The following is a 12,262-nucleotide window of genomic DNA, read 5'->3' as shown; positions in this document are numbered from 1 at the left end:
CCCTTATTGGCCACAGGTATGTAGATGAGCTGGATGGGGGACAGACTCCTCGACATGTTTTTGATGTGTCTGTTGTGGCAGGCACTGTGCTAAAAACTGGGATAGTTGCAAAGATGAGAGATGAATGCACCTTATGAATAAATTAGGGTGTGAAGTCCTAAGGAAAACAAAATGTCCAGAGTACTGTTACCACTGTTGACCGGTGACGAGTCCTTGCTTCCCCAATGTTGAAGAATAACATCAGAGAAGCACACCGAGGCAAGGTCAGAGTGGAAAGTAGAAGTTTATTAAAGGACAGCAGAAAAGACTTCTCCTGGAGGAAGAAGGGGACCCAACAGGTGGAATCCGAGGAAGTGTGGTTGTCTCCCCTTTTTGTCTGGTTCCCCCCCATTGCTGTGCTTTGTTCTGTTATCTTTCAGTGATGGAATGTAGGTGGGAAGGCCCAAAGAGTGGGGCACAGGTGGGCCAAACCTAATCTTTTAGGACTTTTGGGTAGGCATCTTCAAGTTTGCTGGGAGCTGTTTCATTAACATTTCTTTGGGGTGGGCTCTGGGCCTTGGGGACATTAACATTCCAAGAGTTGTTCTGCTTTTCCCGGAATTCATTCTCAACATGGCCTCCATTTTGGGTATTAGACCCGATTTACCTAACTACACTGACTACCTGTCTTTAAATCTGGCTTCCCAGTACTGTAGAAACAGAGGACAGAACCCTGATTAGAAAGGTGGGCTTCTCTGAAGGGTAATTGTTGAATTGTGTCTTAAAAGTGAATACTCAGGGGTTGAGGAGATAGCTCAGTTGGTAGAGTGCTTGCCTTGCATGCGCAAGGCCCTGAGTTCAATCCCCAGCACGACACACACACATACCCATACACCCCCCCCAACACCCACCCACACATATACACACACACACACACACACACACAGTGGCTCTGGAGGCTGAGGCAGGAGGATTGTGAGATCAAATCCACCCTAGGCAAAAGTGAGGCACTAAGCAACTCAGTGAGATCCTGTCTCTAAATAAAATATAAAGGTGGGAATGTGGTTCAGTGGTCAAGTGCTTAGTTCAATCCTCAGTACCTAAAAAAAAAAAGTGAATACTTGCTACAGGGTCAAGGGGTGGAGGACAGTATATGCAAATGCACATGAGACGATAGGAGTATATTTGAGGAAAAAAAAAAAGTTTCCCTAAATATATTTGAAGCCTGGTTTGCCTGATGGGGAGTGGCCTAAGAAGCTGGTAACTTGTGTACCAGATTGAAATGTTTGGGCATTACTTAATCTGGCACCCAGAGAGTGGGAAGTTGCTAAACCAAGGTGTGGCACTATTAGGTCTCTGCTTTTTTTTTTTTTTTTTTTTTTTCTGATGCTGGGGATTGTACTCTGGGCACTCAACCACCAAGCCACATCTCTAGCCCTATTTTGTATTTTATTTAGAGACAGGGTCTCACTGAGTTGTTTAGTGCCATGCCTTTGCTGAGGCTGGCTTTGAACTTGAAATCCTCCTGCCTCAGCCTCCCGAGCTGCTGGGATTACAGGCATGTGCCACCACGCCTGGTTTAAGCCACCACGCCTGGTTTAGGTCATCTCTGCTTTTTAACAGACTGTGGGGAAAGGGAGAATCTGGAGGCAGGATAAACAGAGTGATGAGATCTGACCTTAAGCAGTGACAATAGGAAGGGAAATAGAATGTTCCCTTTCCTAACCTTGAGACAGTTTACTTTTTTTTTTTTTTTGGTGCTGAGAATTGAACCCAGGCCTAGCACATGGAAGGCACAGGCTCCACCACTGAGCTATATCCCCAGCCCCTACAGTTTACCTTTTGAGTTTTTCCCTGAATGGGCCAAACACACAACTAGAGTTGGCTATTTGTTTTGACAGTCCCTGGGCACCAGATAACAGGTACTTCAGGTCCTTTTTTTAAAAAAAAATCTCTAAAACATAGGTCCTTTTAAAAAAAAAAAATTCTCTAAAACATAGGCCTTTTTCTCTCTCTCTCTCTCTCTAAAACTTAGGTCCTTTTTGGGACCTGTGATCTGAAGACATAACCTGGCTCTAGGTTGAGGTAAAAAATGGGTGGACCAGCATTTCATTATGCCAAAAAGGAGATCTGGAGCCTGGAATCCCAGCAGCTTGGGAGGGTGAGGCAGGGGGATCATGAGTTCAGAGCCAGGCTCAGCAAAAAACAAGGCACTAAGCAACTCAGTGAGACCCTGTCTCTAAATAAAATACAAAAAAGGACTGGCGATGTGACTCAGTGGTCGGTTGAGTGCCCCTGAGTTCAATCCATGGTACCAAAAAAAAAAGAGGTATGGTTCAATGGTAGAGCATACATGAGGCCTGGGTTTGATCCCCAGTGTGGAGAGGGAGCTAGTACCTAATGGGTACCAGCCATAACTTTTTTTTATTCTTTATTTCTTGTGGTAATGGGGGATTGAACCCAGGGGTGCTTTACTTGTGAGCCCCCCTCCAGCCCTTTATTATTTTTAATTTTGAGACAGAATCTCACTATGTTGTGAGGCTATCCTGAAACATTGGTCCTCCTCAATCACCGGGATTATAGGCACTCTGTCCAGCCATTTTCTTGATTCAAAAGGCACATGACATAAACGCTCCCAGCCTCTATTTCCTTATTGGTAAAAAAGGAGATCATGCCACTTGCTCTGTGTTACTTACTGTCCTTTGTATTTGTTTATTCATCCAACACCATGTCTCAGATACTGAGCTAGGTGCTGGCCATACACTGGTGAACAATATAAAACTGATTCCTGCCCTCAAGAGGCTTGCTGCACAGGCCCCTCTCTCTCTCTCTCTTTTTTTTTTTTTTTTTTTTTTTTTGGTGCTTGGTGTTAAGGCCAGGTCTGTGGCCATGCTAAGTATGTGCCCTACCACTGAGTTATATATATACTCCCAGTCCCTATTTTTCTATTTCTTAATCTCCCAATAAGATTGCAGTCTTAAGTACAGCTTTGGGTGTTGGACTTAGAAAACCTGGGTTTAGACTTGACTTCTTCCTTTCCTTATCTCTATGGCCTTGAGTGAGTCACTATTCCTCTCCAGATGATTCCTTACTCTTATTCAGTTCAGGGTCTGTAATTGGCTTTAATTACCAAAGGAAGGGATGAGTTTCTGGGCGAAAAAGTTTCTGGGGGAGGCCAGACTACAGAGAAAAAACAGTAACAGAATGTGCCGAGAATTTGGCACATTTAACTTTCTTTATTATGCATTCCTTCCAATTTCTCCTCACCCAGCCACTACTTTCGTGTTTCATCCCTATTCCCCACCGTTACTGGCTGCGGTCTCTTTAAATGCGCTTCTTTAGCGTAATCTAGGCGAGGAGGGGGGGAGGGGGGAAATGCGTTTCGTCCCAGGGTGAATTTGTCCTATTCGGTGTGCCGTCCCGCAGATCCGCCATATTGTCTGCTGAAGCTACCGCAGCTGCCGCCGCCAAGTCTGAGCGAGCGGTGCCGCGATGGGTAAGGAAACCGGGCAGTTGGGTGCATGGGTTGAGGCAGTTTGGGGGTATGGGTCTGGCGAGCGCCTGTCCCCGATCTGCAGAAGATGTCTGAAAGCCTCTCTAGATAGGTCTGAGAAGAGTAACCAGGCCGGGAGTGCCCCTCAGGCCAATTTGGGGCCGTACTGTGGCCGCGCTGGGAGCAGTCCTCGGGGGCTGGTTCCGGGGACACCTTGGTACGCCTGGAGCCCCCACGTGCCAGCCTCGGGTCTAAATCCTCACGTACTGAAGGGGTAGAAAGGGGGACACCTTCTAGCCTGCGCCGAGAATGGGCTGGGGGACCGGCTCCCGGCGGCAGGCCTGGGCACAGCCAAGGGAGCCTTCTCCGGTCGTGTGTTTGGCCGACGCTCTAATTGACTAGGTTCAGTGGGTTTCCTGAACTCAGGGAAGTCGTATCTGCGTCTCTGGGCGAGCCACTTCTGGACCGGTAACCAGGGGCAGCCAGGTCGAGGGCAGCTTGGGCCGCTGAAGGCCAGAACTTATCTAGCCGAGGCGGAAACAGGGTGGTTCCATTAGACTCCGAATGACAGTCTTCGTTGTGGTAGAACCAGAGGCCAAGACCTCTTGGTCATACATAAGATCGGGGACTTAAGGTTTCCAGATCAGTCCTGAATGGGAGAAAAAGAGAGACCTGTTGATCCTTTTGTGGGGACTCTGGTTGGCAAGGCCTCTGCCCCACGAGGCTACGATGGCGAAGTCTTTGAATTAGAGACAAAACCACCAATGGTTATCCGTCTACAGCATCGAAAACTGTTAAATTTGCTAAGCTGTCTGTGCAGGCATTGTTCGGCTGCCTTACTTGTCCTGTTTTAATTAATTTGTACAATCTTATGATAATGGTACTACAGTTATTCCTGTTTTACAGATGGGAAAACTGAGGCTTAGGTAAAGTAATTTACCCAAGGTCATATACAGTGGGTGATCCAAGATGATCACTCCAGAGCCCTAGTTTTTAAAGGCTTTTTATGGCCTGGCCCTCTAGTGGTTGGACTGGAAGAAGGGGATAGGAAGCTTTTAACCCTACACAAAGTTGTAAAGGTTGTGTGTGGTTATTTATTTATTTATTTGTGTGTGTGCCCACTTTTAAATCTTTGAAGTCTGAATGAAACCAGAAAAGTTCAGAGTGAATTGCTGACCCCAACTGTTGTGTGGGGGAACTAAGTGGAATTATATAATTGTGTGTTATCTCTGGTCCTGAGCAAAATAAATATTCCCTTTAGTGACTTTTAAATCGTATGTGGTTTTATAAATCAGGCCTACCGATTTTTAGCCTTCATCCAGAGAAGTCGCTTAATTGACAGATGAAACAATGCATATGGAAAGTATCTAGCATAATCCACAATAAATGTTATTTCCCTTCATTTCTCAGCCTTCTGTTCCTCATTTATAAAAAATAGGAAAGGACTGGGTACACTGGTGCAAACCTGTAATTACAGTGGCTCAGGAAACTGAGGCAGGAGGATTGCAAGTTTGAGGCCAGCCTCAGCAAATAAGCAAGGCCTTAAGTAACTTTGCAGGACTTTGTCTCGAAATAAAAAAGGATTGAGGATTTGCTCAGTGGTAAAATACCCCTGGGTTCAAATTTCAGTACCTAGAAAGATGGTAGTGTTGTCAAGTTGTTTGGAGCCTAATAAGGGCTTTGTAAATATCAGATTCCTTTCCACCTTCAATAATGTTAGTTCCTTTTCCCTAAGTGCTCTGGTTTCCGGAATCCTCTGGAAATGATAGGCCTGTATGAGTAGCTACAGCTTTATATATTAATGACAGAAATTTAGTGGGATGGGAATATAGCTCAGTGGTAAAGCCCCAGGTTCGATCCCCAGCACTGGGAAAAAAGAAATCAAAATAAAACAAAATTGATCTTAGGAACTTTTATTATAGATGCTTTTGTTGTTATATTTGTTATAGATTTTGTGTTGGTCTTCAGTTTCAGAGACAATCTGAGAGATGACAACTAATAAGCAACCAAATTAGGAGTGAGGTTCTTACCAATTTTGCTGCACATAAACCTCTAATAATATTTTCAGGTGTTAGTACTTTTCTGGTAGAATTCAAGGTGAAAGTTTTTCAATAGAACAACAAAATCTGACTAGGGTCCTGAAGAGAATTTTTAGTCTAGATGTAGGTAACTTGCCCCTATCAGCTCCATCTGTGGTATTGCTTCCCCTGTTGTCCTGCCTTGGCTTTTTGGTTGTCAGCCTTTTTTTTTTAAGAGAGAGAGAGAGAGAGAATTTATTTGATATTTGTTTTTTAGTTTTCGGCGGACACAACATCTTTGTTTGTATGTGGTGCTGAGGATCGAACCCCGCACTCATGCCAGACGAGCGCGCTACCGCTTGAGCCACATCCCCAGCCCCCGGTTGTCAGCCTTTTTACTTTTCATATTACCATGGGGTTAGAACTAATATAGGACTAATGTTTAATCCTGACATCTAATCCGAGATAGTTTGGGTTATCCCCATTTAAAATGACAAACTGAGGCTTTGAGAAGATTAGGCGACTAGTCCAAGGCTGATAATCTACATCCTGTGGGTGCCAAAGATACTAACATGGCCTGCCCTTACCTTCCAAGTCCACAGTCTGCTGTTTTACTGTCTCCCATGTGTTCTCTGCTCCAGCTCTGGCCTATATCCTATACTTCTGCTGTTCTAAGGTTCATTGCCCTTAATGAACCTTAATGAACCTTCTATAGTGAAGCTTGCAGCTTTGGGGGTTTACGTTATCCTGATCCTCCCTAGCAAATACTTAAATCTCATTAGTCTTGGCAGGTACTTGTTTTTCTTGGGGGGGGGATAAACAGGGATTGAACCCAACAGTACTGAACCACTGAGCTATATCCCAGCCATTTTCATTTATTTATTTAAATTGTGGATGGACACAATATATTTTTATTTATTTATTTATTGATTGATTGATTGTGATGCTGAGGATCGAATCCAGGGCCTTACAAGTGCGAGGCAAGTGCTCTACCACTGAGCTACAATCCCAGCCCCATTTTTATTTTTTATTAGGGCCTCACTAAGTTCCTGAGGCTCATCTCAAACTTCCCATCCTGACTCAACCTTCCAAGTCTCTGGAAGTTGCTGGGATTACATGTGTCTGCCACTGCACCCTGCAGATACTTGTTATCTTATCACCATTCCCACTACTTTGCTAACTAGGAATCTGGCAGCCCTTTTCCCAGCCCCAGGGTAGTAGGTCTTGATTAATATAAACTCTAAAACAGTCATTATAATTCTGACATCCTCTACAATGATTGACTTAGGCATGAACATATGATGCCATTCTGGCTAGTAAGATGTGAAGGGAAGCCTGGGGGGACTTCTGGAGAAGCCTGCCTCCCATAAGTGTGGTTAAGGATCGAATCCAGTGCCTCACACTTGCTAGGCAAGCACTCTACCACTGAGCTACAGCCCCAGCCCCTATTTTCCAGCTTTTTAAACTTTTATTATTTTTTGCCAGTTTGTACTTTAACTCAGGTTTCACCAGAGTGTGAGAGTCTCAAAAAAGAGGTAGGAAAGCTATAATAATAGTCAATTCTTATTTGGAACTTGCTAAGTTCTAGGCACCCTTCAAAATACTTTATATGTTAACTTTTTTAATTCTCTTTTTTTTTTTTTTAAAGAGAGTGAGAGAGGGAGAGAGAGAATTTTAATATTTATATTTTAGTTATCAGCGGATACAACATCTTTGTTTTGTATGTGGTGCTGAGGATCGAACCCGGGCCGCACTCATGCCAGGCGAGCGCGCTACCGCTTGAACCACATCCCCAGCCCCTAACTTTTTTAATTCTCAGTTTCTTATTTTTAAAAAAATATTTTTAGTTGTAGATAGACATAATACCTTTATTTCTTTATTTTTGTGTGGTGCTGAGGATAGAACCGAGTGTCTCTCACATGCTAGGCAAGGGTTCTACCACTGAACTACAACCCCAGTTTCTCATGTTTTAGTTGAGGAAACTGAAGCACAGAAAGATTCAGTAACTGAGGCAAGACCAGAGTAAACTCATGTAGCACATAATGACCTTTTAGTCAACAGTGGATGGCAATTATAGTGATTCCATAAGATTATAATGGACATGAAATATTCCATTTGCCTTGTGAATATATAGCTGAAGAAAACCGTTTTGCAGAACTTAACAAGCTCCTTTAAATTTTTGAAAACATACTGGGTGTGGCAGCACGTGCCTGTAATCGTAGCTCGCCTAGAGGCTAAGACAAGATGATTGCAAATTAGAGGCCAGCCAGTGTAATTTACCAAGACCCTGTCTCAAAATAAAAACTGGAACGGGCTCAGAGTAGTGGCCCAAGTCTGTAATGTGAGTGACTCCGTGGGCTAAGGAAGGAGGATTAAAAGTTGGAGGCCAGTCTCAGCAACTTAGTGAGACCCTGTCTCAGGAAAAAAAACAAGCTCCATGCATGTTACTGCCCCTGAAAATCTTCCAGTGGAACAATGTAGTTCAATGGTAAAGCTTCATTCCCCAGTACCAAAAAATAAAAGGGCTGGAGACATAGATCTTAGTGGACCGTGAAGATATGCGTATAATGTCTAGTACTGCAAAAAAAAAAGTTTGAAAACATCAACCAGATGTGTCGACACATACCTTTTGTCCCAGCTACTCAGAAGGCTGAAGCAGGAGGATTACTTGAGCCCAGGAGTTTGTGGCCATCCTTGACAACATAATGAGACCCTCTCTCAAAAAAGAGACAAGTTTGAAACATGGATTCAACAGCAGAAGGTTTTCATTAATAAAGAGGAATGTTCATGGTATCTGCTTATAAGTAATTCTAATTAAAAATAAAAAAACTGTGCTGCGGATAAGTTCAGTGGTAGAGTGCTTGCCTAGCATGTGTGAAGCCCTGGGTTCAACCCCCAGTAACATGCATAAGCAAATCATCATGAACATATTTTCTTTTTTTAAAAAATCACTTTATGTGGTGCTGAGGATAGAACCCAGTGCCTCACACATGCTAGGCAAATGTTCTACCAGTGAGCCACAACCCCAGCTCTTATGAACATTTCTGAAAAGAATTAACAGGCTTTCAAGAAGAGCCTCAGGTTCTGTAGAAAGTATTCTTTAGAAGATATTATTGTAAGAGGTGACAAGCTCCAGGCATGTTACTGCCCCTTAAAATCTTCCAGTGGAACGAGATGTGGAGGTAGATTACAGCAATATTGATGATCCTGACACTATATAGATCAAGGTTAATGTGTGGATTTGTTTTTTTGTTTTGTTTTTTTGTGGTGCTGGAATTGAACTCAGGGCCTTGCACATGCTAGGCAAGCCCTCTCCACTAAGCTGTGCCCCTGGTTCTAATGTGTGCCTGTCTTAGTTTTTAGCAAAAAATGGTTAAAATGTTAAATTAAAAAGTACAGGGGCTGGGGATATAACTCAGCTGGTAGAGTGCTTGCCTTGCATGCACAAGGTCTTGGGTTCAATCCCCAGCATCATTCACACACACACAAAAAGTCTTCCTCAAACTTTAAATCAACAATATATATTTAAGACTGGGGAAATAGCTCAATTGGTAAAGTGCTTGCCTTGCATGAACAAGGCCCTGGGTTCAATCCTCAGCACCACAAAACAAAAAGAAATTATCGGGCTGGAGTTGTGGAGAGCACTTGCCTAGCATGGGTGAGGCACTGGGTTCAATTCTTAGCACTGCATACAAATAAAATACAGGTCCATTGACAACTAAAAAAACAAAAATAAAATTTAAAAAAATACATTATTTTAGGGGTTGGGGTTGTGGCTCAGTGGTAGAGCACTCAACCTAACACAGGTGAGGCACTGGGTTCGATTCTCAGCACCACATGAAGATAAATAAATAAATTAAAAAAAAATTTTTAAATGCATTAGAAAAGAGTTGGGTATGGTGTCACATGAATGTAATCCCAGCCACTAAGGCGACTGAGACAACAGAATTGCAAGTTTGAGGCTGGCCTGGGCACCTGTTCAGACTCTGTCTTAATGCCTATAATCACAGTGCCTCAAGAGGCTGAGGCAGGAGGATCCCAAATTCAATGCCAGCCTGAGCAATTTAGTGAGGCTATAAGCAACTTGGCAAGACTGTCTCAAAATAAAAAAGGCTGGGGATATTGCTCAGTGATTAAGCAGCACTTTGGATTCAATCCCTGACACACCCCCCCCCCCAAAAAAAAAAAAAAAAAAAAAGCAGGGGCAGCTAGGGGTTTAACTCAGTAGTAGAGCACAAAAGAAAATACTTTTGTAAAGCTAAACGATGTGTTTTAGTCTGTTAATATGAAAAATTTTTATTTAAGTTTATGAAGTAAAGTTACTATAAGCTAAGGTAAATTTTTTATTGAAGAAACAAAAAGACCTACATCTCCAGCACTTTTTTTTTTTTTGGTCCCGGGGATTGAACCCAGGGGCACTCAATCACTGAGCCACATCCTAGACCCTATAAATTTATTTATTTATGAGACAGTTTTTTAGGGCCTCATTGCTGAGGCTGGCTTTGAACTCACAATTCTCCTCCTTCAGCCTTCTGAGTCACTGGGATTACAGGCGTGTGCCACCATGCCTAGCACAGGGCATTGTTAAATTGCTGAGATTGGCTTTGAACTTGGATCCTCCTGCCTGAGCCTCCCCGGCTGCTGAGATTGCAGAGCACCACTGCTTCCAGCTCTAGCATCTTTTCTATTTTTTGAGACAGGGTCTCCCTAATTTGCCCAGACTGACCTCAAACTTAACAATTCTCCTGCCTCACCTTTCTGAGTTGCTAGGCTTTTACAGGCTTGTGCCACCATGCACATCTAAGAAAAATATTTTTGTAAATTTCTTGTAGCCTAAGTCTGAAGTCTAAGTCTGAAGTATACAGTAATGTCCTAGGCCTTCACATTCACTGCTTATTCACTAACTCACCTGGTTCAACTTCCAGTCCTGTAATATCCATTCAAATAGTAAGGGCTTTATGTTAGTGCATCTTTTTTTGTTTTTTTTATACTGGGGATTGATTGAACTCAGGGGCACTCAACCACTGAGCCACATCCCCAGCCCTATTTTGTATTTTATTTAGAGACAGGGTCTCACTGAGTTGCATAGTGCCTCGCTTTTGCTGAGGCTGGCTTTGAACTTGCAATCCTCCTGCCTCATCCTCTCAAGATGCTGGGATTGGGATTATAGGCATGTGCCACCACATTTGTTTTTTCCTTTGGTGCTGGGGATTCTAACCCAGGGTCTTGTACATGCAGGCAAGCACTCTACCAACTGAGCTATATCCCCAGCCCATCTTTTAATACCATATTTTTACTGTACTTTTTCTGTTTGGATACATACAAAATACTTTAACATTGTGTTATATTTGCCTGTAGTGTTCAGTACAGTAATATGCTTTGTAGCCTAGGAAAAATAAGCTCTACCATATAGCCCAGGTGTGTAACAGAATATATCATTTAAGTTGTGTAAGTACATTTTGTGCTATTTGTAGGATGAAGGGGTTTTTTTTAAATTTTTTATAACTTTATTTTTTCGTTTATTATTTTTTTTATGTGCTGAAGATCAAACCCAGTGCCTCACCCGTTCTAGGCAAGATGCTATCATTGAACCACAATCCCAGCTCAGGATGGGTTTTTAAGGATGCATTTCTCAGAACATCTCATTAACATGTCTGTAATTGGAGAAGCCACTTACTCAGTATTGTTATGACCAAAATATGGGCTACAAAGGGCTATCTTCTTCCTCTGGAAAGAAAAGCCCTTTTGTGACTCTGAAATTGTCATTTTTGAGATTATGAGGCCGAATTTGTAAATAAGAGTAGACAATTTTGAGACTTAGGATGAGGGTAGAGAAGAAGAGCTCATTATAATTTGTATGTACGGTAGAGTACTGGGGATTGAACCCATAGGAGCTCTACCACTGAGCTCATCTCCAGCCCTCTTTAATTTTTATTTTTTTAATTTTGAGACAGAGTCTTACAAAGTTGTCAGGGCTAGCCTTGAATTTGTTGTGGTCCTCCTCCCTCAGTCTCCCATATTGCTGTGATTACAGGCATGAGCTACCATGCTCAGCTACTGTTGACTTCACTAGTCTTATTCCATTTAGCATTTGCCCATGTATTCTGCATTCCACTCAGGAGTTTCTTCTTTATACATAAGCATTCCTGGTGGAGAAAGTGGCAAAAGCGAAAGCAATCCTTTGCCAGCGGAAAAAAGCTGAGGCAGGAGAATCAAAAGTTCAAAGCCAGCTTTAGCACTAAGCAACTCAGTGAGACCCTGACTCTAAATAAAATACAAAATAGGGCTGGGGATGTGACTTAGTTGTTGAGTGCCCCTGAGTTCAATCCCTGGTACTAAAAAGGAAAAAAAAAATCCCTTCCCACCCATCCTTTCCTATGAAAATCTTGTTTTAAAACATATACTTTAAATACCAGCTACCTTTCACAAATACTTCATGTCTTCTAAATTGGAAGTGAACTCTCTTGAATATTTGGGGGGGGGGGTCTAGGAATTGTGAGCCCAGGGGCACTTAACCACTGAGCCACATCTATCTCCAGCCTCTTTTTATTTTTTATTTTTGAGACAGGGTCTCACGAAGTTTCTTAGTGCCTCACTAAGTTGCTGAAGCTGGCTTCAAACTTGCAATTATCCTGCCTCAGCTTCCTCTGTTGGGATTACAAGCATGCACTACTGCACTTGGCTCCTTTTCTGTGTTTTATTTAGAGACAAGGTCTCATTGAGTTGCTTAGGGCCTTGCTAAGTTGCTGAAGCTGGCTTTGAACTCATGTTC

At 42.8% G+C, this 12,262-nt stretch overlaps 1 protein-coding gene across 1 annotated transcript in view; it reads left to right on the top strand.

Annotated features, from left to right (window-relative positions):
• Positions 1-3,354: 3,354 nt before the first annotated feature.
• Kpna6 (karyopherin subunit alpha 6) overlaps positions 3,355-12,262 on the top strand; it is a 59,493-nt gene continuing 50,585 nt past the window's right edge. Inside the window, exon 1 of the mRNA XM_046469322.2 lies at positions 3,355-3,475. Coding sequence (XP_046325278.1) covers positions 3,472-3,475 — 4 coding nt within the window. The 5' untranslated portion in view covers positions 3,355-3,471. The remainder of the gene's footprint in view (positions 3,476-12,262) is intronic.

This window comes from Marmota monax, unplaced genomic scaffold, assembly GCF_021218885.2.
Source record: "Marmota monax isolate L192 unplaced genomic scaffold, Marmota_monax_Labrador192_F-V1.1 WCK01_AAM20220418_F8-fsc00008, whole genome shotgun sequence".
Lineage (NCBI taxonomy): Eukaryota > Metazoa > Chordata > Mammalia > Rodentia > Sciuridae > Marmota > Marmota monax.
The sequence above is the reverse complement of the archived record's forward strand: the minus strand, read 5'-3'. Positions and strand labels throughout refer to the sequence as shown.